Genomic DNA, 24,771 nt, shown 5'->3' on the forward strand with positions numbered 1-24,771 from the left:
ATAATAGCATACACTTAAAAATGACTTTTGTTGTTTGTTTTAACTACGTATTTAAAATGAGTTAAAACACAATTCTTTTTTTAATACTTTATTTTTATTTCTCTTTTTTAAGGAAGAAAAAAGGGGGAAAATACTACAAATAAATAATAGATCTTAAAAAAATACAATAACACATTGGAACTTAAATGAACAGTTGACTGGTCACATATTTCCTTACAGGTCACATTAACAAATACATATAGGAATCAGATTACACTGTGTAAAGGCACAAGTACAATCCATTTCTCCCAATATTGCAGGTATTTGTCCATTTGTAGTTTTAAAGAAAAAGTCATCCTCTCCATATTTTGAACATGAGATAAGATATCCAACCATTCAGATTTTGTAGGGGGTTCCAGTTGTAGCCACTTCCGAGTCACAGTATTCTTTAAACAACACAATTCTTAAGTCTTTTTGGGACAATTGAACTGTTTTATGTTCAGTTCACTTAAACTTGTAAAAACAATCAAGTTAACTTAATTTGTGTTGTGAAAACATAAAGGAATTGTGTGGAAAACAGATTTTTTAAAACAATATCTGTAACATACATATCGCAATGATGTGTGAGATATATATATATATATATATATATATATATATATATATATATATATATATATATATATATATATATATATATATATATATATATATATATATATATATATATATATATATATATATATTATATATATATATATATATAATATATATATATATATATATATATATATATATATATATATATATTTATATATTATGCAGTCGTCGTTTATTTAAAGTTGACCAATCAGATGTGGCCTTACTATTTTTATCCCAACCTCCCTAGTAGTCGCTGTTCTGCTATTGGCTAGAGTGGCTCAAATGTGGCCAAGCTGAAAATAAATACTAATGAAGGAGCCAAGATAAGAGAGGGAAATGACAAAGAGAGCAAAGTATCGCAACACTTAACAACAATAATGGGATATTTCTCCAGTATTGTTCAGTTCCTATTCTGAAGTTATTTTAAAAGCATGTGAATCATAATGCTGAAGCACAATAACCACATAGAACAACGTAAACTCACACCAGAACTTGTATTTACATAGATTTATGTAAAAGTCCTTGTGCACAAAAGAACATTTATAGCCTGGCCTTGTTTACTGTAAGTTCATTACTGTAGAAATATTTTAGTTAAATTGGTCTAATTATGCTTTTTTTTAAATAAAAAATTAACTTCAGATGTCCCTGAGGTTTGGATTGTTTCAAAATCATTTATTACATCATGTTGCAAATGACCCACTTAGGGCAAAAAAAAAAAAAAAAACAACTTCCCATTTTCATGACTTGCATACTCTGGCAACAACCAACAAAACATCTGCATGTGTTATAAAGCCTTGTCAGCACAAATCTCTGTTATAAGTTTTTCTGAGTGCGTAAACACAAGTGTACACAGAAAGCAGCAGTCAGACTGCATGTCATGTGAGTGTTAAATCAAGTTCCCCTTTGTGTCAACTGTTCAATACACGTTCATGTCAAAAGCACACAAAAACACACATTTTCATAATATTGGTTATGTTAAGCTGTAAGAGAAGAAATGACATGTGCATCAGTCTATTAGATCTGTGAATCTGTTTCTTGGACATCATAACAACTTATTACCAGCCCATTCAGGCATTGACCTCCTTGGGTAGGAATTGTTTTCATTAAGGCTAATGTGATGTGCACGGTTCCAAAAGAATACTGAACTATTAAAGAGGCATTTAAGTGAGTTTAGAAGTGATATAAAGAATAACTGACTTAGGAGTGGAGTTTGATCTTTGCAACATTGCAGAATTATTTTTATTTTTATTTTTTTGGTGCACAAACATCAAAACTAGTCTATGCACTAAACGCTAAAGCTGTAGAAAGAATAATAAGACACCTTTTTAAAAGAAAAAAATCAATTAACAGTGCGTCTCAAATGTTATTCATTCAGCTTAAGTGCATGTGATAAACTGTTTGTGTACCTGAACCCGACGGTGCCCGTATTGGCCATGGCATACGAGAGACCCAGGATGCCACTGCCCATGATGGCATTCATGAGATTAAAGGCAGAAGACATGAAGGATGAACCTCTAGTCTGAACACCCTATGAGAAACAGAAATTATGACATGACTAGCTCACACTTTAGCAAACTGCAAACATAGGGCAAAACAGATCCTTGGACAAGAGGCAAAGCATGCGCATTACTGTGAATGCAGTTACGGTCTGCTTACACATGGAGTTGCTGAAAGCTCAAAGGGAAGCAAATTCTTTGCAAAACCACAATAAAATTGCGTAAGATCAGCATGTGATGGTGTGAAAATGACTACAATGCACAAGCAAGCAGATGACATCTAAAATACACACACATATCTGTTAAACAATTTGTGAAGCCGCTTAGGCACTGAGGTCTTTTTTTTTTTATAAATAGATATAAAAACTCGTTACAGAAATTATACTTTGGTTAAATCACAATTACAACATAAAAATGAGATATTCTGGAATTATATATTTCTTTAATTAGGAATGGCAAAGGGGTTAACAACCTGAGGAAAACCACAATTCTTTTTGATACCCTACTTTGACAAAAACGTATTTCAAATAATGTAAGAAATACATCAAATGCAAAACATAGATCTTTGTTTTTATATTTTAAAAAAGATGCTAATTCAAATTTTGCGCCATTTCTATAAGATTTGAAATATTTGAGTGCGAACATACTAATACTATGCGGTATAGGCATGGGTTGGTATAAAGTTCTGCCGGTATGACAACCTTGGGTAAACATTTCACGCTTTCACGGTATTGTGATGCCTGCTCTGAGATATATTCTTTCTAAATGCCTGGGTAAAAAACAAAAACTTTTTCCCCATTGACCACAATTTATTTTATTTTGAGAAACATTTATAATATTTTGGATCATTTAGACATGGACACTGTTCTATTTGTTGTTCTACATAATTTATTTATGAATGTCAGTGTTATAGGGAAATGACAGGTTTGTGGTTTACCTGCGGTAACAGCGGTGTTCTCTCTTCATCTTCTCCGATGGGCTCATACTCGCTCACCGTCTGGATGCTGTGGTTTGCGCCGTTTCTCCCCATGTCCCACCGTGTAGTGTTTCTTTATTCCCTTCTGAACCGACAAAAGACGCACCGCTCGCACTCAGACACTACCGGAGCCGTCAGCACATTTCTCTGGTTCTCCAAACCACCGGCTCTAGCAAACGTAAACAGCCATTCACGTGATTCCCTATCGTCAATTTATATTATCCGTCACAGACCCACAGGTCGCATAGATATGACGTAGGGTAAACGCGTGTTCGTATGGCGGCAGTGTGGAGAAGGTGAGCTGTGGCAGTTTGTTTTTAATATAAGGTTTTTAATATTAGGTTAAATGTTTTTATGTGCGTTGAATGACACGAATGAAGCTCAGAGGTTATAAGTCATTCTCTAATATGTCACTAGGTGTAGAGAACAGATTGCCTGTGCATTCATGTACACTAAATTTGGTAGGCGACGGTAGTTCCAGGATTTCACAGGATATTTTTAAATAATTTTTTACGGACTAACATTTATGATTCTGCGGCTATTGTTTGCGTGTATGTGTTGCTTAGCAGTGAAGATAAACACATACAACATTGCTATGATAAGTATATTACTTTTTTGACCTAAATTTTAAAAAATGGACTTTATATAGTAATAAGACAGAAAATCGGTTGAAACAGTTGAATAACTGTCTTTTACTAGCAAATCATAAGCATTCGGGAAAAAATCGTGCTAAAACATTTATATAATATGTTACTGAATTGCATTGTTTTCCCCAATACAATTGAAATTACAGTGCTTTCATCATTAAAATAAGCATTTAAATCTGTTACTCTGCCGGTGCCTCGACTAATAGATTATTGGAAGATTTAGGGCAACAAATTATGTACATTAAGCAAGCAATTTGCTATACTTCTGTGAAAATATAATCAATTCAAAGTAGCGTGGTAAACATTATAGGGACCACGCCACAAGTTGTCACTCAACGAATGTGTGAATATAAAACCAACTTTACCTCAATTGTAAACGGACTGAAATGGTTTGCAGTAGTTCACTAAAGGGGAATGAAAGATGCATAGTTAAAGCAACAACAAGTTTAGCTATCGATTTAACACGCACAGCCTTGTTGACCTTCGCTGAATATGCAGGTAACATCACATCCACAGCTCCTTAAAAATCAGCAGGAAATCTGTGGCAATTAAAATAAATAAAATAAAATTCCAAGCTTCTCTGAACTGTGGTAATTGCTTAATTTTTTTCATTAAATTCTTGGATCACAGGCCATAACTCCAGCTCTCTCTTGTTCACCAACAGATCTGCCAGACTTTTCATCCTCCTGCAGAGACATTACAGTTGTACATTTACATCTCAGAATTTCAACCATTTTTCTGTGGTCCAGTCTCAAAAAGCCATGACTGACCAATCCCAGACTGATCAGAGCCTCTTCAAGCCCCCTTCCACAGTACGGGGCATGACAGAACTGGACCGCTCTGCTTTCGGTCAGACAGTGAGTGTTCCCGCCATACGGTTACCAACCAACATTCTCAACAAAGCAGTGAAAAGTTTGAAGAAAGTGGCATTACAGAGGCCAGGACTCAAACGTGTTGTGGAGGAACACGGTGAAGATGGGAATGCAGACTGTAGTGTTATTGAACATCGGCTGCTGTTATTGGACCCGAACAGCATTACATCTTCAGACTCGTTTGGCAGTGAGGAGGCAGAAGCTTTGAAAGCTTATAGTGTGCCTCAGGAGATCCAGAGCTATGAACTCAAACTTACCTATGAGAACTTTAAAGGCGAAGAGATTTTGCGAGCTGTTCTTCCTGAAGGACAGGATGTTACATCAGGATTTAGCAGAGTGGGCCACATCGCCCATATGAACCTGAGAGACCATCAGCTACCCTACAGAAAACTGATCGGTGAGACTATATATATGATCCAACAAATCACCTCATTAAAAAAATCTGTCATTTAGTGAAGTTTCACAAACTAATTTCAAAAGGAGCATGTGATTTGATTGATCATGGCAGGTCTCCCATACGTAATCATTAGTAAGCCAATTGGATTAATCCAAACCCACTTTAAATAGCCTGTCTAGAATTACTCCCTTATCTTCGTTTTTAGTGGCAGTGGGCAGCTAGTTTGGTGCCTTGCTCAAGGGACTCACCCCAGCTATGGGATTGTGGTTGGTGAGTGTGCTGTTCCTTCACTCCCACCACCTACAGTCCCTGCCGGTGCCACGACTCAAACCTGTAACCTTTGAATCACAAGTCCAACTCTAAATATTAGGCCAAGGCAGCTCATGTCATTTCAAAATTATATGTGTTTTGTTTATTGTGGAGCAAAAGAACCTATTTGGAAAAATGAAAGATCAGCGGGGCCATTATTAATTATTTATAGCTCAAATGATGTACATGTATGATTTCAGTCAAATACATATTGGAAACTGTTTGTTTACAATTATTTATTTACTATATCTTTTCACAATTAATAATTTTTTAAATAATAATTTTTTATTTTGTTATTTAAAAAAAAACACATGAAATTCCTGGCCTTGAGAAGACTGATCTTGAGGTTTTTTTTAAATGTAATCACTGTTACCATAAAATTACTATTGATAACCCAACCCTAGCGTCCACACAGCTGACATATAAACTCTAACAGTTAAATTTGTTACTGTATGTGCATAAAAATAAAAGCATCAATGTTTTTTCAACCATTTAAGCTCGGAATTTTTTATTTATTTATATATATATAGGGTCGCAGCTCTGCACAGTTTAGTTCTAGCCCTAATTAAACACACCTGATTAATGTAATTGAATCCTTCAGGCTTGTTTGAAACCTACAGATAAAGCACTGGGCATTGTGTGTGCGAAATTCTGTTGTGCGGCGCTGCGAAAAGGGGCGGGATTAAACAAAATGTTTAGACATTAAAAAGGAAGCGATAGCTCCATGTTTTAAGTTTCTGTCCGGAGAGGTCCTGTTTTGATCCTCGATTGGTCTCATGCAGTCAAGTGATGCGATTTCGCAGGTCAGAGTTCACCAAGCTTGAACTTTGTACCGCAGCAACCTGCGAAACTTGACGCATTCGCGTGCGTATGAATGGAAGTCTATGGGAAGAAAAGTCAAGTGTGACCGCAGCTTAAGTGTGCTGAAGCAGGGTTGAATCTAAACTGTGCAGGGCTGCAGCCCTCCAGGAACTACAGGAGTTTGACACCTCTGTTTTAGGGCATCTCAATTCCAGTCCTCCATCTTTCAGTTTGATTTGCTTGATTCGGTTTGTTCCAGGTCAAGTGATCATAGATAAGAACCCTGGCGTCACCTGCGTGGTCAACAAGACCAACACCATTGACTCCACATACAGGAACTTCCAAATGGAGGTTTTGGCAGGAGAGAGTAACATGGTGGCAAAGGTGAGTTCAGGTCATGCATGAAATTCACCAAAATATAATTTATTAAACATATATCTGTCTATAATTAAAGCTTTTCCTCTCTCAGGTACGAGAAAATGGGGTATTATACGAGTTTGATTTCTCTCGTGTGTACTGGAACCCTCGACTAAGCACCGAGCATGAGCGTATCGTTTCCCTCCTTCATCGAGGCGATACTGTAGTGGATGTTTTCGCCGGAGTCGGTCCATTCGCCATCCCAGCAGCCCGTCGAGGCTGTGCAGTCCTCGCTAATGACTTAAACCCAGAGTCCTTTCGTTGGCTCCAGCACAATGCAAAGCTCAACAAGGTTGACCAAAAAATAACAACGTCTAACTTGGATGGACGTGACTTTATCCGGGGGCCGGTCCGGGAGCGCCTGCCTGCTCTAATGAAGGGATCACAAAAGATACATGTGGTGATGAACCTTCCTGCTCTGGCTCTCGAGTTCCTTGATGCTTTCAGGGGTTTACTGGACCCAGAACCAGACCAGAGTCTTTCTAACCTGCCTCAGGTGCACTGTTATGGGTTCTCCAAAGAGAATGATCCTCAGCGGGACGTAGTGGAGAGGGCAGAGACCAGTTTAAAGACTAATCTGCAAGGACAGTGCTCCGTGCATCTGGTGAGGAATGTGGCACCTAATAAGGAGATGATGTGTGTGAGTTTTACTCTGCCGAGGGAAGTCCTGTACAACACACACACCCAAGACAGAGGTAAGAGAAGCTGGTAGAAGTTTAAAAGCATGCTGTGTATGTGCAGTGTTTCCTCTAGGATTTTTTCCATCTGTGGCGGCAGGCCTTTTTACACAGATCTACTAACTACCTGTGGCGTTATTTCAATGACAAATGTCGTGAGCGTAGTATTACGAGTCGAGATCGCATTCATGTAATAGCCCACAGAATGCGCGCCAATTTCCTCTGCTCGTGCACAAAGCTTCTTGCGCGCCCTCAAGCGCAGACAGTGTTGCGTCATTGGGCGATTTTGAATTTATTTTTGCGGCTAAAAAAGTGACATAGGGGAGTAGTGAAAATTTGGGCGGTTTTGCAATGGCGTGCCTGCCAGCCCGCTTTTGATCTCCCAAAGAGATGCTATAGCCCCCGTTCTTCGCATACATATGCTTAGATCAGTGTAGAAATGCTTGTGATGTCGACAGCTTTTGGGCTGGAAACAGTCAGCATCATCTGGCAACACTGAGCGCAGATATTCTTGTGCGCTCTCAAATAAACGCTGTGTGATTTAGTGCGTTTATATAACAAGTATGTCTCCATTTATTAGATTTGCTAGGAATATTTATGAATGTCTCCAATAGACCTACAGAGCAGTATTAATGCGTCCTGAAGTAAAGTGAAACAGCTTTACGTCGTGTCAGCTGGCCTCACGCACATGCCAGTCAGTCACTCAGCACGTAACCTAAAGGGTTAAACAAATGACGCACAGCACTACTACGGTCTGTTACAGAAAAAGTTCACGCGGTTTTAATTCACCTACCCTTTGATACGTTTTGGTACAATTATCACTCGCTACAAAAAAAAATAAAATGTTTTGAATGAGAAGCTGTAATGTAGCCGTGGCGGGATGAATTTTGGCGTGGCGCCCTGCCATGGAAGAATGAATGTAGCGGAAACCATGATGTGTGTATATGTGTGTATATATGAAGTAATAATAAGTACTTTTCAGTTCTGTTTGTATCCCAAAATTCAGATTTTGTACTTAATTGTGAGAAAAGTATCTAAATTCAAAATTGCCAGAAAAAAAACAATTGCCTTTATCATTCTGTGGCAAAAAAAAGCTAAACTAATTTTCTACTATGCCAAATGCTTAATTGTAAGTGATAACAGTAATTTCTAGTTGATTGTGTTAATTTGCTGTAAAAGATTGCTGTATTATAATGTGTCTTTCTTCCTCCACAGACACTTCAGAAGAGCCATGTCCTAAAAAACAGAAGTGTGAAGATTCAACGAACTGAATAAATTGAGTATTTAGTTTACTTGCATGTTAATATGATAAACCTGGAGTATTTAGTTTTGTGTTCTTTTAATTTTTTTAAATAAATTATTATTATCATTCCATGCTGTTGCATTTCCCTGAGATGGCCTTTGACACAAAGAAAATATACTTGTGTTTATTTAACCAACACCGCATAAAAAAAACAACTGATCCTCAAAAATATCTGTACATAGCTCAGACCCTCTAAATGGATTCATTGGGATGTGCTTTTTTCCTTAAACTCTCAGCTTCTCCCATTGTAAGTCTTTTAAAAGTCAGATGAAAGACCAGAGTGGAAATCTCCATAGTTTTACAATATCACAAGGAGAAGAGGCCACTGAAAGCATCCTGGATGGCCCGATGACAGGCCAGTCCTGATGTATAACCGCCAGCCTGATCCTGCAGAGATGCAGCTCGCACGTGATTCAGAAACCTGCACACACAGAGAAGACCAATAGCTGTAACACTGAATGCTTTTATATGTTAATCCTCTAGAGGGAGCACCTCTGTTGTTTTACCCACATGAGCTTAAAGTGACATTTAAAGGCTTGACTAGGTTAATTAGGCAGGTTAGGGTAATTAGGCAAGTTATTGTATAATGTTAGTTTGTTTTGTAGACTATCAGAAAAATATATAGCTTAAATGACCTAATAATACGGACCTTAAAATGGCTTTTAAAAAATGAAAACCTGCTTTTATTCTAGCTGAAATAAAACAAATAAGACTTTCTCCAGAAGAAAAAATATAATCAGACATACTCTGAAAATTTCCTTACCCTGTTAAACATAATTTGGGAAATATCTAAAAAAAAAAATTTCAAATGGGGTGGGGGGTAATAATTCTGACTTCAACTGTACATATACACACATTTTTTTTTCTCCTTTTTTTTTATTTGTTCCCTTTTTTGTTCCCTTTTTTAATTATTTATTACTTTTCCCAGTTGGTTGGTATCCTTGTCTATAACTATGTATGCTATATTATTTCCAACTGTTCAATACAAATTTGATCACAAAAAAGATAATATTCAAAATATAATATACTCATACTATTTTTATGTTTGTATTGTTTTATTTTAAAATATATCTTTTGTGCTAACATTTAAATTAATTAAAATGCAGTTTCGCTGGGTTGTCAAAGTTGAATTTTCACATGATCCTTCAGAAACCAGTCAAAGTATTATGAGAAATTATGAAGGCCTCATTATTACAACTTAAAATAACTGTCCAGTTTTAATATTTTTTAAATTAAAAATAATATATAGTAAAATTAGTGTCAAACGCTTAATTGTATCAAAAATAAAAGTTAATATTTACAATATATTATATTAATATAATCATATTAATTGTATTATAATATTCATAATTATATGAATATATTTGTGCATACTGTGTACATACTACATATGCATGACTATTTTGTATAAAATATTTGTATATAAATGTTTATGAATATCTAAATATGTTCATAAATATATAATTTATTTAATATAATATATATTAATATATTTAATTTGTGTATTTTTAGATTTTATGTACAGCAGATGTGTTTGTATTAACACTACACATTTACACATTATGAAAATACAAACGTTTATCTTGGATGCAATTAATCACGATTAATCATTCAACAGCACTAAAAACATACAAAATACAGTGATCAAATTTCAGAAATTTTTAAAGCACATTATAAATTATTAAATGAGATATCTTTTAAAAAGAGAAATAATCCAAATCTGTGATTTCTAGAACATTGCGTCTTTACAAGGTCACAATCATTCTAGTTTCCCAAAAAGATGGAGGACAGACTAATGCAGAGAATGCCAGACATTGAGCCTCATCACACAGCAAAACAAGTAACGCAGTTCCTTAAAGCTGAAAACATTGAAATAATGAAATGGCCAGTTTAGAGTCCTAATCTAAACCTGAATGAAAAAATATCTGCAAAATACAACTATGGTGACATTTATGACTAAAGCATGGTATAGCCACAACTAAATGTCCTTCAGATTTAAATTCTGAACAAAGATTACATCATTTCTGTCAAAAAAAATAAATCAAATGTTCCTGTAAATAATTTGTTTTGTAACCAAACTAAATTAAAGTAAGAATGTAATTGACATAAATAAATAAACTATCTATATAATGCATCAGAAACTACTTTATCCATACATCATTCCTCAAATTAACAACTACTGGTTACCCACAAACCATCAGGACAAGTGTCAGAGACCTAATGATTGTGGCTGGGACTGTGAGATCCCGCATTATCCCAGCATCCAACAAGCCCTCCAGCAGCTGGAGTGCACAGCGGCCACTCATTACGAGAGGACTGAAAATTACATGTAAGCTGATACTACAGTGAGAGGAAGGGAAAGATGGAGCGGGTCAGGTAACATCAGAAACACTTAGGCTCCTCTCAGCTTCACACACTTTCTAAACAAACAGAGATTACTGCTATGCTGGAGCATGAGCTAATGCACACTGAATGCTGCCTTCAGTTCTTCATCATTAACCCATAAACCGCATGCATACTTCCACATGAGAATCACTGTCATCATACTTAATCCAGATTCTCCTTTAGTTCTGCCTGAAGTACAATAATATAAAACCATTGGTACTTTAATCAGAACAATAATGGAAATCTAAAGAGCAGCAACTGAATTAAAAGAAAATGACAGTCATGAATCATAACAAAAGGAAATATTATTGGTATACAATACAAAAAAACCTAATTTCAACTCTAGACCTTAAAGGAAAGAGATGAAATTGGGGCTCAAAATAAATACATTTAAACAAAATAGAATGTCAGTGAAAGTGCTTGATCCTCTGAAAATTCACTTGTACCATATTAGATCAAACTACATATTATAAGAGCCAGTTTATTTTCAATAAACTCTATATAAGACTTGTTCTTGCAAAGCTTAAAAAAATAGGACTGTCTGATCCATGTATTTTTGTTTTATTTAATATTTTTGTAGAAACAATTATATGTAGAAACTTAAAAATAACTAACAATGACTAAGTTTACATGGACATCAGTAATCGAATCATTTGCCTTAATCTGAGACAATAATTTGATTAAAGTGTTTGAGCTGCTTTTGAATGTTCCTTGCATGATCCCGTTTTACATGTTACAGCGCATAATTCGATTAACGTCATTGTGTCACCACGTTATCCACGTTTCCTTCAGAGTTTCATGTAATTTTGAGTATTTCATTTTTAATTTGTTGACTTTTAACTGCAGTTTGGCACTTTCACTTTCATTCAGGAACATTTCATGCAAGCCCCCGTGACAAACGATATATTGGATGCGAGTATGAACTGTTGGAGCATTGTTTTAATGGAATTTGATACCGCACACCGAATGGGAGAAAAAAAACCTCAGCATTTCGCGTGTATGTCTCTGCGGTTTTCACTGACTCGGTAGGTGAAGAGAATAGTGTTAAACAGCTGCGCGTGCATGTGCGCATGCATGTGTGTGTGGACTATCCTGTCTGATTGTGGCGTTTACATGTCCGTACTGCACTTCAATAATGTCTTAATTCGATTTCTGTTTAGTTTGATTATGACTTTAATCAAATTAAATTAATCAAAAATCCCTGTTTACATAATAGACTCTTAATCAGAGTATTGTCTTAATTGCATTAAAATTGGATTATTGGTGTCCATGTAAACGCACTCATTGTTTAAAAACTAATGTTATAATATCAATGTTTTTTTAAAAACTGTATATTAACTTATTGTATTTTCTAGTAATTCTAAGGTAAACATTTTTTTAATATAAGTATATATCATTTAAAATGGATTATTATGTAACATTTATTATTACTGTATATATTTTATATGAACACAACAGCCTCATACCCAAGTACTAGAATCCTCCTAAAGAAAACAGTAGTTTGGGAATAGACTAATGTGTGGATTTAAACTATGACTAAATTGTTTGGGAGGATTTTACTGGTTGTCTGACGTTGTCTCCGTTTCTTTGACATGCTGACATTGTTCGTGTTGAAATTTTGACATGAGCTGACCAGTATTTGTACTTTATATGCAGCTGTATCTGCTGGAACACACTGAAATTGTAATGATAATGTGTGTGTTCTCCATCAGTGTGATTGGTTTCTCGTCCCAGCCTTTAATACCGAAGTGTGAATGTGTGTTGGAGACACTTTGACTTTCCAAACACTCTGAAGCAGCTGTTGGACGATCTGTCATTTTAACAGAGTCAGTGTCACACACACATTCCTTAAGCAGATCTGATTGCCTGCACTACCATGCCACACACAAAGACAAACACGTATATATGGTTTACACGGATGTAGGTGTAATGTATTTTATTCTGTAAAAAAACACTTAATATATTGCCTTACCCTAGCCCTACCTCTAAACACAACCCTCACATGAAACCTGGGGCAAATTCCGAATGTCAAAAGTCCCTGTTAAGTATGATTGTTAAAGCATTTTGAGTTACACAAGGCAAGTGATGTCCTCGAAAAACAACTTAGTCATACCAGAGTTATACCCATGTCCTTCTACAAATGTGTCCCCATAAACCACATTAACAAGTATACACATCAAATTAAAATATCATAGCGCAAAAATCCTCATCAGAAGAGTTTCCAGAGCAAGCTCATTTAAACAAGACCAATAATGTCCGAATTTGACATCCACCAAAACATGATGTATCATAAAAGGTGACATATAATGCAAATATGACATTACAAGTGATATAAGCAATGTAAAATGTGGATACGGACAACCAAGTAACTTTCTCTGGGAAAAAGAAAAAATTTATGAGGATCAGTTTAGTCAATACCACCGCTTCATGCTTTAACTTCATCCCCAAAACTAGTGTATCACTTTATATTTTGAGAATGTTTGCAAAATTCCTTTATGACTGTACCCATTAACATGCTATACTGCAGAAAGGTTACTGTTGTCTCTAATTGTACCCATGGAGACCAGAGGTGTCTTTAGATTAATCCTGAAGACTATCACCATCAGCATAATTCATAAATACACTGTAAAATTAAGTGACCTTACATTTTCTGCAAATATCAGAGAACTGTATTAGTGCAATGTTTATTTACAATAAATAAACATTAACATTACAAAGCATCAACATGCAGGTCAATGAGTTTAATCAACTTTACGACAGCTACACTGTAAAAATATCCGTAGATTAGCAGATTTTTGTATTTTGTGATTCATGTTTTTATTTTTCCTGTTTATATTTGATTTTGAAGTGCACTGGGACCTTGAACCATGGGACCTTGAAACCTTTAACCTTGAAAAGTTAGAAAAAGTGACTTTTATGAACATTTTTAACAGTTAAAGTTGTATATTGTCAGGGTTGGTCTTGTACAGTGAGTACACATGAGTACACCCCTCACAAATCTCTCATTTATATTAATATTTTCTATAAGATGCTTTACAATATTATATTTTTGCATAAACAGTAGTAAACATTTGATGTGGACCAAATCTGGAGCTAATCTATTAAAATAATTTACGATAACCGTCCAGAAATTAGAAGCCCAAATCTACATGTTAGGGGGAAATATTGAATAATAAAAAAGGAACTAAAGGAACAAAAATCGGGAGAAACAAAAAAAATTGCTTGAAATTTTGTAGTGTAAAATTGTTTTTTGCAATATCTCGAAGGAATTTAAATGCATTACCTTTATATTTCTAAAGATGTTCGGTGACTAAAATATTATTTTGTTAAATACATCTCTTTAATAAATCTGTTTTGCTTAAATGCACCAAAATATATTACCAATGTTGACTGAGAAATGGATAAAAATATTCATTTTCAAAACAGGGTGTACTCATTTATGCTGAGCACTGTATATTATGGTACAAAAAACTTGGAATGAAATGCCAATACATTTTCTGTTATTTTACACAATCCTTTATAGATTATTTGTTATTCATTGTATTATTACAAACTACTAGAATATCAATAAAACTGTAGAGTGAATTTTCAAAATCAAAAGCCAGCAGAGCAGAGATCAAGGTCCTGTAATGCAATTCACAACCATAAGTAAAAGAAAAACTGTTAAAAAATTAAATTAAAAATAAATTAAAACATGGAAACTCTTAATTTACAGATATTTATTACAGTGTACATGCATTTCTTCACTAAATCCTCAATAATGTCCTGGTTCAGTCTAGAAGTTGTAGCATCTTCCTCTCTATCCTTGTCTGACTCTTATTAGAAATGTAAATGAATGCTGTTCCTTTGAATGTTTTTCTGTGTAATCCTGAATAAAATGTGTTTTTGACATATGCTATAACAACGAACCAAGTCTGAATAAAGCAATAGGAAACACACATCTGGGAGGTCATGTATGTGAACTATACATGCTCAAGGTGATAGCTAAACTCACTCAAATCTGCGGATGAACATGTTTAGTCTGTCCAATCATTTCCCATAATGCACACTAGGTTCGCTATCAAAGTTCAGCTGTCTCTTGCTACCTCTTACACACAGAGAAATGGGAGGTAGATTGGCATTTGCAAGCCAAATTTACTATTGAAGCCAAGGCCAGAATCTTTGTTTTAAGCTAGTTTGCATAAGCAAATTTCAAATCAGGCTTCTCAAAATTTAGTTTCCAAAAAAAAAGTCATTTCTTCAGTCACTGACCCTTCTAATCTTACATTCTTGCTGTACTAAACTTTTCACACTAGAAAAAGACTTGTATTTTATAAAAGGACAGTCCTGTTCTGGATATTTATATATAAAACCATAAATGTGTTTAGCAGCTTAATGCAATACTTATGTTCTTGGTATTTTTAGTAAGTGTTCTTGTTTTAACTGTCTGGTCATTAGACATGCTTATTTTAACAATATCACTTGTACTTTACTACCTAAACAAATAACAATCAACCAGATTTATGTTGAAAAACACAATAAAGCTACTGAGCATGTCCATACACGCTCCCTCTTTTGACCTGCTGATGGATTACTTCCTGTCTGGCACAAGATGACTTCCTGTATGACAAAGTGTGTTTCTAAAGAAAATGTAGTCTAAACATTGGCATGGTGATGAAAGTCAAGTCCCTGTTAACTGCTCTGACCTGAAGTGTATTATACTAAGAAATCATTTTTTATAAATATTTGTTATTAATTTCTAAATAGAAGAAATATATTCCAAAAATAGATTAATCAAATACAAAATAGGAGCATTTCAATAGTGTTTTAAGACCACACTCCATAATAAGGATAAAAATGTTTAGAAAAATAATACACATACAGTGGGCAGCATATTTAAGTACACCCCTCACAAATCGATCTTTTTAATTCATATTTTTATTAGGAAGCTATACAATATTATATTTGTGCATATACAATAGATTAGTCAGTACTGAAGCCAAATCTGGAGCTTATCTAACAAAATAACTTACGATAATGGTACGAAAAATTAGTACAGCCAAATTAAAATTTTAGAGTAAAATATTAAACACAAATTAAAAAATAGGAGAAATCAAGAGAAACTAAAAATATGAAAAATTTAGTTGAAATTTTGTAGGTTGTAATTTTTTTTGCAATATTTTGCTTGAATTTAATTGCATTTTCTTTCCATTTCTAAATATGTTTGGTGACTAAAATATTATTTTGATAAATATATCTGTTTAATAAATCAGTTTTTTTAAATGCACTAAAATACATTGCCTATATTCACTGAGAAATGGATAAATATATTCATTTTTAAAATGTGGTGTACTCAATTATGCTGAGCACTGTTTGAACTCTTTGTATATTACAGAACACTTAATACAGTTTCTAATGGTTTCCACAAAGACATTAAGCAGCAAAATTGTTTTCATAATTTTTATTAATAATAAATATGTCCTGAGAATTAGATTAGCATAAAATAAGGATTTCCAAAACATATTTAAACATCAAATTTTAAAATGGTTCAACAATCAATGATGTAATGTAAATATTCAATAATGTGTCATAATCGGTGGCGGATTTAGGCATTGACAATATGGGTGATCGCTAGGCCCACACGAAATCTGCATGTGCAGAAATCCACAGATTTTTGGCTCATCATGGAGTTTATTTATTTACTTGTGTAAACTTCTATTTATTCAGTTTTTAAATTGATTTCAGTAAAATTATTGACTAATATTAAAATTTTCATATAATTATTTACAATACAGTTTGTAAAGTAATATTTTCTGTTTTGTAGTAGATATATTAAAAGAAAAAAACCTGCTTCGTTAAACAAATGAGTGGATCTAACTAGATTTGCATTGTAAACATTAAATAAAAGGTAAAAAGGTATTATATTTTATTTCATATATTAAGTTTTTAGTTATGATACTTCCAAAATCAATCAAATAGCAAAAAAATGTCCGCAGATTCTGTCTGGTCCGGTTAATCGCACTGAAAATAAGTCAGGGTGGTAAGACTTATTATTTCTAAGACTAGTTATATCTTCAATCGGGTCTAAGAAAACAGATAATTCTATAAAACATATATTTTTTTGTATTCTATAGGATTGTCATAATATTCATACAAAAGATTACTTAAGTGGTCTCAGAATTTCACTCCAGTTGTGTTTACATTGTTTTCCAGTAAATTTCTTTTATTTATTTAGAATAATAATTGTTTAATAATAATAATAATAATTTTCTTTATTTATAATAAATACACATGGATGGTTCTCCCAGGGTGCCATTTAAACTAGAGCCAGCCACTGGTCATAATATATGCACTTTTATGTAAAATATGTCAAAACTGACTAATCCTAATTTTTTAAATGCTAAAAATGTAACTTGAATTATATCAAAAATGAAAAAAGGTTAAATAAACAAAGACTTGCACACAAGCTGTGTCCTGTCCAATAAATTTTGTCTCTGAAACTAATTACCTTATCCAAACTTCTGCAGACACGTCTCCAAACGCGCCAGAGACATCACTCAACACTCGCTATGTGTGTATGTGTGTGTGCTTCCTGAGAGTGTCTGATGGGAAAATTACTGATCCATCAAGGCCAAAACCAAAACTGAAATGTACTTGCATTACGCAACATTGTACAAGTAAATGAAAAATGAATGGCTATCTCACCAAAAAAACTGGGGAGAAAAACTCTGTACTCTCTGTTCAAACAAAGCACTAGTATAACTGACAGCATTTAAAAGCATAGAGTGTGAAGAGGAAGAAAAAACTTCAACTCAATCACCTCTTTTCAAGACACACACACACACAGCTGTCTTTAATAAAAAGCCCCACCCTCCAGTATTTATACAGGTACAGAACAGGGACGGACACAGAGGACGGGGTTCGCCTCGGGGGTGAGGAGGAAGTGAATACATACATGACCCTCCAAAAACACAAACCAGTCCAACATAAATCTCCACTAACTCACTGTCAAAACACACCAAGACAAATAGCAAAAAACAATCTGTCTCTCTGTCAGCCTCACACATACACACACAAACACTCACAGACTCGTCCACTTTCCACTTCAAAAGGCTGAAGCTGGTCAAATTCTTTGATGCAAAAACAGAGGAAAGAAAAAAAACACAGAACTATGAAGAAAAAGAAACAAAGAGGGAATGATCCACCCTATCAGTTCTTTTCATAACCCTCACTCTTTCTCTTCTCCTGTCCTCTGCTTTTCAGCTCAAACCACATCACAAGATCCTCTGCTGAAGATCCCAATGTGTGTGTGTTGGTGGGGTCAATAAAAGTTAAGCTCTATCAACAGCATCTGTGATAGAAATACACTTACAATGAGCACTTACAATGCTCTCTAGACTTCAACCATTTTGAGAATGGCTAATCGGTCCTCTGTTTTGACTCATCTCACACAGATGAGTGAGAAGTGAGAGCACGCACCCACAGTGAGCATACACCCAGAGCAGTGGGCAGCTATTGCTTCTAGTGCTCCTCAGCTGGATATCAAATGTGGGAGAGAGTGCGGTTTATGCCCGGGAATGGAAATCGAACCTGCAACCTTTCACTTATAAGTCCAACTCCCTAACCATTAGGCCAACAGCCCATTAACAGAACATTAACAGATTTTAAGCTAAAATTTTGAGAGTAAAAAAACATATCCTGATGATACACTGAGGTCTGATGAAGCAAAATTATGAACAGACAATTTCTACCATGTATCAGTTGAGCTGATCTAATTGTTTGAATACCTATGATGTTTGAGTATATGCACTGCATGTCAGAAATCTTGTGCTCAAGATTGACAAACAATAAGCCAGGAACATCTTAAATGGCCTAATGGTGAGTAAATTAACAGCCAATTTAAGTCGTTTTTTGTTTGTTTAATATCCCTATAAGGTAGGGCTGCACAATTTAATTGAAAAAAAAGATCACAATCTCGATTCGACCCTTTACACAATCTTAATTCTGCTTTTCTAAGATTGAGCCAATTATATTTTCAAGGTCAGGCGTAAAGGCGGTCACACAAGTCTACACATTGTTTAATATACGTTGCTCAGCTACATGGACACCTCTAAATGGTGTTAAGTGTCACTTACTGTATTTATAAGGTAAAATTCACCTAAAAAATGTAATTTCTGTCTTAATGTAATGATGTATTCACGGCTGCGATATCACACATGAGCTGATGTCTACTTTAGTGAACAGAACCTGCATAGGCTGTGAATAACAGGTAATAAAGTTGTAAATAACGTTCAGTTTGTTGACCACAGTGATTGTTTGGGTGCCGCACAGGATGTATGATTTGCATGTGTTTTTTTTTCTGTGATGGCAGCCATGACATGAGCCGCTCTCAGCAGTGAAAGTGAAACTGAAAGTGTGCACATCATTTAAATGATCATATCACATTTTAAAGTTATCATTACGACAAGCATTTGATATGTTTTCTTTCATATCAAACACAAAGTGAAAATAAATGTTTACGGAGTCGGTAGAACTACTCTAGCCTGTATAATGTTTAATTTAATGCAAGAGGGAATCTGATATTGACAAATGCTTCATTTAAGCAGTGAAAAAATGGTCTAATAACGTTGTCAATGACAAATGACAAGCATGAATCAATTTCAGAATTATGAATAGTTGTATTCTGATGCAATCGCTTTACTGTGCATTAACAACCAGGACAAATTTAAAGTCCATTCCAGTCCACCATTGCAAAATTTAGCATTTTAACCAACAGTAGATCTACAGATAGGTCTAATATTATTATTGTGGTTTCACCATATGTTTAGGAAATAACAATAATAATAGCCTACTTATATCAACCTTTATTTTACATCTACAGAATTGTGAGAAAATTGTGAGCTTGATTTTAAGCTAAACAAAATCGTGATTGTCATTTTAGCCAGAATCATGCAGCCCTACTATAAGCTATTTTATACCTTGCATTAAAAGGCACACAATAACTAAATAATAACCAGACAAAGCATATTTAACCAAAACTAACATTTATTTTTGTGTGAGCTACGAGAATCACATTTTAACTCTAGTCATTAGTAGACTTTAACATTGACTGGTCTCTTTGCTGAAGCATGCGAATATTAAATTATTCTGTGAGTAAATTTAATTGAATAACATTTGGAGAACAAATTACTGCACTAATGAGAGATTCTCACTAACATAGCATTAAAGAGTAAGTATGTTTGAGAAGAGCAAGAGTGTGTCTTACAGAGAAAGTAAAAGTTTAGTGAAGCGTGAAGCTGCAAGCATAGCAAAAATGTCAGCAGACTTCCTGTTTACCCTGGGAGCAGTGCACCCTGGGAGATGTGGTTTATTTGTTTAAATAAGAGGTCGTTTATCCTTGTCAAACACACACATACACTCACTGGCAGAAAGGAAAGAGAAACGTTACAAAAGGGAAATGACCTATGCATGAAAAAGGTAACTCGTTTTAAATAGAATTCAGGCTGTTCCTCTTTGAGCTCTTATCAAACTATATGATCAGCGGGCATAATTACCAAGAACCACTGTTTCAGATAAAAGCTTTAATAAATTAAAGGTTTTAATAAATCCAGTCTGGATGGACTGAGGATGAGTAATAATGTAATGTAATGTAATATAGCTCCATGGAATACTCGATTCTGGTAGATCAAACATGACATTCCACAGTATGTTATTCTCAGATAACAACCAAATAAACTAATAACATAAGCTCATCCGGGAAATCATCTTGACCATCAATGAATATACTCATATCCTTATCTGTCACTCTGCTCTTCTCCATTGTTCCATCTTGAAACGTTATAATAATTAATAATAATAATAATAATAATAATAATAATAATAAGGTTCTTGTAGGCTGCATCCAGACATTTGTTAAGAAATGTTTCTTTAGAAAACTTTCCATTTATTCATATAGTTAGTACATTCTTATAGCTCAGATTTATGCTGCGATAACAACCGGCTGGATATACATTATGCCTTACATATAACACTAATCATTTAGAAAGTGCAAGTGATTCTTACCCTTTTCGGCCCAGCTGATCCAATTTTGGAACGGGCGGCCCATATGTGTCAATGTACAAAGGCTGATAAACATACAAAACTTCCTCCACGCGGGACACAGAAGCCAAAGATACAGTCTGACCCTAGAGAAAAGAAACAATAGACACATTGCATTTTTTTGGCAGTACAAAAAATATGTAAATATAAAAAAATGAAGCATGTTTTTTTTTGTTTTGTTGATTGGTTAAGAGCACTGACTGCTCCTTTGACACTTCTTTTAGGTTAGGGTGTTATTTCACTGGACAATCATTTAAGAGTATATTTACTGTATAAGTACATTTAGATGTTCAGAGCACTAAAATGTTGCATTCAGAATGCTTCATTTTTAATTGACATCATACAGCACCATTGGAGGGGAGTATTTAACACACTCACTGGGTATATATGGAACAGTTAATGCAGATGACCTCATTCAAACAGCACCAACAGACATTCTGTCTGAGATGGAGTCACACACATGAATGAAATAGTGCCAACAAACACACACACATCCCTCTGTGGATCCAGATCCAAGCAGGGGATCTAAAGATATATGACAACATCACTCACCGCCAACACACACACACTCACACACACACAAGGGACAGTGGAGTTGCTGGAGACAGACAGAAACCACAGCATGGAAGGAGTGTGAGTGTGTGTGTGGAGAGGGAATTTCCAAGGGAGAGCTGTTCTTTACTTTGGCCTCAAACTACTACACATTTAAACAGCAACAAAACAGCAAAGTAAAATAATGACAGACAAAACAGGGAGAACATCAGCAATACAAGTAAACAAAAGATAAAACTGAGCAGTACCGAGGGAACTTTATTATCTGTTAATTGACTGCTATAAAATGAATAACTGAGTGATAATAAAAGATTATAATAAAAGAGAGAATAACTGTTAAAAAGTTTGAGGTCAATTATTTATTAAGTTAATACTTTTATTCAGCAGGGAATTCTTAAAAAATAATAAAGATATTTTACACACTTTTCTATACTTCAATAAATGTGTGTGTGTGTGTGTGTGCGTGTGTGTGTGCGTGCGTGCATTTCTGTAAATTAAGTAAAAGTATAAACTAAAAAAAAAATAATAATAATAATTAAAAACAAGATTAAATGAAATGAAAATAAAATAAAAGATAAAATTAAATTAAACAAAATTAAAAATACAAATAAAATAATATAATAAAAATAATAAAATTAAAAATTTAATAAAAAATTAAATAAAACTAAATTTAATTTAAATTTAAATTTATTTAAATTTTAAAAATTAAAAAATGAAAATTAAATTAAATTAAAGATAAAATTATATTAAAATAAAATACAATTTTATAATTAAAAAAAATTATTTACGTAAATCATTAAAATAAAACAAAACAAAAAACAAACCAAAACAAAACAAAACAAAACAAAAAGAAAAAAACACAAACCAAAACATAACAAAACAAAAAACAAAACAAAACGTAATTAAATAAAATTGACTAAAAAGTATTAAATTCAATTTAAAAATGGGAAGAAATGCCAAGATTTCCATGATTTAATCAGCCAATCCTGATAATAACAAAAATGTTACAAGAACTTCTAGCACTAAAACCTTGGAGAACACACACATTTAGGTTAATAAAAAGTTGATATGGAACAGAATATTATGTAAATTTCATATATTTCATAATTTTCATAATTTTCATATATTTCATAAATAAACACTTAACCTTACTACACACAAACCAAAGGCTTACGATCCATTACGATTTCAAAATAAGAAACATAAATTCTCCTGTCTTCTCGTCACACAAACACAACCCATCTAGAGCTTTCCATGTCAACACATACAACCCATCCCAACATAGATTACCCTGTCAACAGCCTGATAACAGTGGAAAACTCTTCAGAAGTCCAATCACACAACAGAAAACCACAACCGCATCTTTACCAGCTCAAAAACAACCATCTGCGCTCACATCAATGTGAGGTGTTGAATATCCATGTGTGTGTGTGTGTAAAAAAATGCTGCTGATTCTGTGCATGTTGAATGACTAAAGATACATATTCACTCCCCAGTGCCCTTAAAACAGAGCTGGCAGCTCGATCCATCTTCATTAGAGTGCGGGGGTGGAGAGGGAAGGAAATCCCTGAGCTCAAACACCCCTCTGGTTGTCTGTGCAGTCAGTCTGAGCAGTTACACACTGTTTAACGGGGTCTTGTGTTCAAATCAATCACATATCTGGTGTGTTTCGACATTGAGTGCCGTCCAGTGCTTTAACCTCACCCCTGGCCGGCCAGTGAATCGGCCCATATGTTTGACATTAACACATAGTAAACATCTTTTTATGAGGTGGACTTGAATTTGTACTTTTTTTAAAATAAACCGTCTCCCCTGGATCTGCTTTTTGGACTTCTGTCTCGGGAGGTGCAGAACATTTTGACTGGCACAGGAAAGGCTCAACGAACGCAACGGCTCATTTGTTTGTTCATTCTGCGGGTGTGATAATTTTCCTCACCAATCCAACAAATATCAGTTATTATTCTGAGGTGTGTTTGTCTTGCTTCTTGCCAATGTTCACACACAAGTATCAACCAGAATGTGCAGACTGGATTTGGGAAATTCTGTAATTAACTGTTCCTTCTCAAAGTTGGTTTTGGGAAGAAGACCAAAAGAAGGCTCTGATTTCAATCTTAAAGCGAACCGTATACACTACTGTAGAATTTTATTTATATCAAAGCCCTTTTAAAGCAAAATTTCAGGCTTTAATTCAATAGTTGTTTGCTACTGTAGACTGATTTTCTAGGACTGGTCAGAAAGTAGTGTTCTGGAAGAGCTGCAACTGTCTGACTGTCTTTTTGGGAGGCCAGTGAAAACTCCATTACAGTAATCCACCCTGCTGCTGATAAAAGCATGAACAAGTTTCTCTAAGGCCCTGTTTACACTAATAAGTTTTAGTTTTAAACCGGCGTTTTTGAATGAAAACGATCCGCGTCCACACTGGTGCTTCACCTAGTGTTTCTGAACACCTCTCCATCCACACTATACAGATGAAAACGCACATCACGTGACCACACAAACACTCTGGCATGCACTGCAGTGTATGCGCGTGTTTGAGCTCTAGGCAGTCAGCGGGTGCTCATCTACCCATATGAGAGCTGTGCACGCCGAACTGTTCATCAAGGATCAACCACTGGATCTAATCTCACTATATTTGTTAAACGTGATATTTAATTCATCTTGTTGTCCATATCTAACGACATATTCCATGACTTTGGTCTTTCGAATTACTTGTTCTCAGGTAATGTGTTTTGGCTGAGTGCTAAGATTTATGTAACCACGTACACTGATTCTACACATTTGACTGGTTGCTTGCATTTATTTCCTGTAATGTATAAACTTATTGTACATTTTACTTTTATATCATTGATTATTAAAACTGATATTCAGCAAAAGAGAGGGTATGTTTTGTGTTTTCAATGAAAATTAAAGGAGGCAGTTATGTTACAGGCTCCGTTTTGTTATAAATATGCATACAGTGAAGATGACGGTCATATAAATATGTTGCGACACTATGCCTTAACATTTTTAGTGTCTGTTAAGGTAATATCAAAATGAAAATAGGCATGGGACGATAACTGTTTTCAAGGTATACCGCGGTTTGGAAAAGTCAAGGTTTTAAATCCGCCAAAATTTTCTGTAATACCGTTCATAAGGTACATGTAAGATTTTTTATTTACTTTTTTTTGTTTGTTTTTTAGGACAACAGTATCTCCAGCAGAAAATATATGCAAAGATGCTGTTTTAAATTATAAAGAAATCT

The 24,771-nt window shown here is 34.5% G+C and overlaps 3 protein-coding genes across 3 annotated transcripts in view; 1 reads left to right on the forward strand and 2 right to left on the reverse strand.

Moving 5' to 3' along the window:
- The window catches only part of slc38a6 (solute carrier family 38 member 6), a 15,647-nt gene extending 12,336 nt beyond the window's left edge, over positions 1–3,311 (reverse strand). The window contains exons 1-2 of the mRNA XM_056470542.1: positions 3,055–3,311; positions 2,028–2,149 (exon numbers count right to left, since the gene is read on the reverse strand). Coding sequence (XP_056326517.1) covers positions 2,028–2,149; positions 3,055–3,147 — 215 coding nt within the window. The 5' untranslated portion in view covers positions 3,148–3,311. The remainder of the gene's footprint in view (positions 1–2,027; positions 2,150–3,054) is intronic.
- Positions 3,312–3,333: 22 nt separating this feature from the next.
- Positions 3,334–8,601, forward strand: trmt5 (tRNA methyltransferase 5). The gene is made up of 5 exons (XM_056470541.1): positions 3,334–3,389; positions 4,405–5,009; positions 6,379–6,503; positions 6,589–7,231; positions 8,429–8,601. The coding sequence occupies exons 1-5, from the start codon at positions 3,370–3,372 to the stop codon at positions 8,482–8,484; spliced, it is 1,449 nt and encodes a 482-aa protein (XP_056326516.1). The 5' UTR covers positions 3,334–3,369; the 3' UTR covers positions 8,485–8,601.
- Positions 8,602–8,625: 24 nt separating this feature from the next.
- Positions 8,626–24,771, reverse strand: part of mnat1 (MNAT1 component of CDK activating kinase) — a 34,388-nt gene continuing 18,242 nt past the window's right edge. Inside the window, exons 7-8 of the mRNA XM_056470543.1 lie at positions 20,943–21,064; positions 8,626–8,937 (exon numbers count right to left, since the gene is read on the reverse strand). Of these exons, the coding sequence (XP_056326518.1) occupies positions 8,823–8,937; positions 20,943–21,064 (237 nt within the window). The 3' untranslated portion in view covers positions 8,626–8,822. The remainder of the gene's footprint in view (positions 8,938–20,942; positions 21,065–24,771) is intronic.

Source organism: Danio aesculapii, chromosome 13 (assembly GCF_903798145.1).
Source record: "Danio aesculapii chromosome 13, fDanAes4.1, whole genome shotgun sequence".
NCBI lineage: Eukaryota > Metazoa > Chordata > Actinopteri > Cypriniformes > Danionidae > Danio > Danio aesculapii.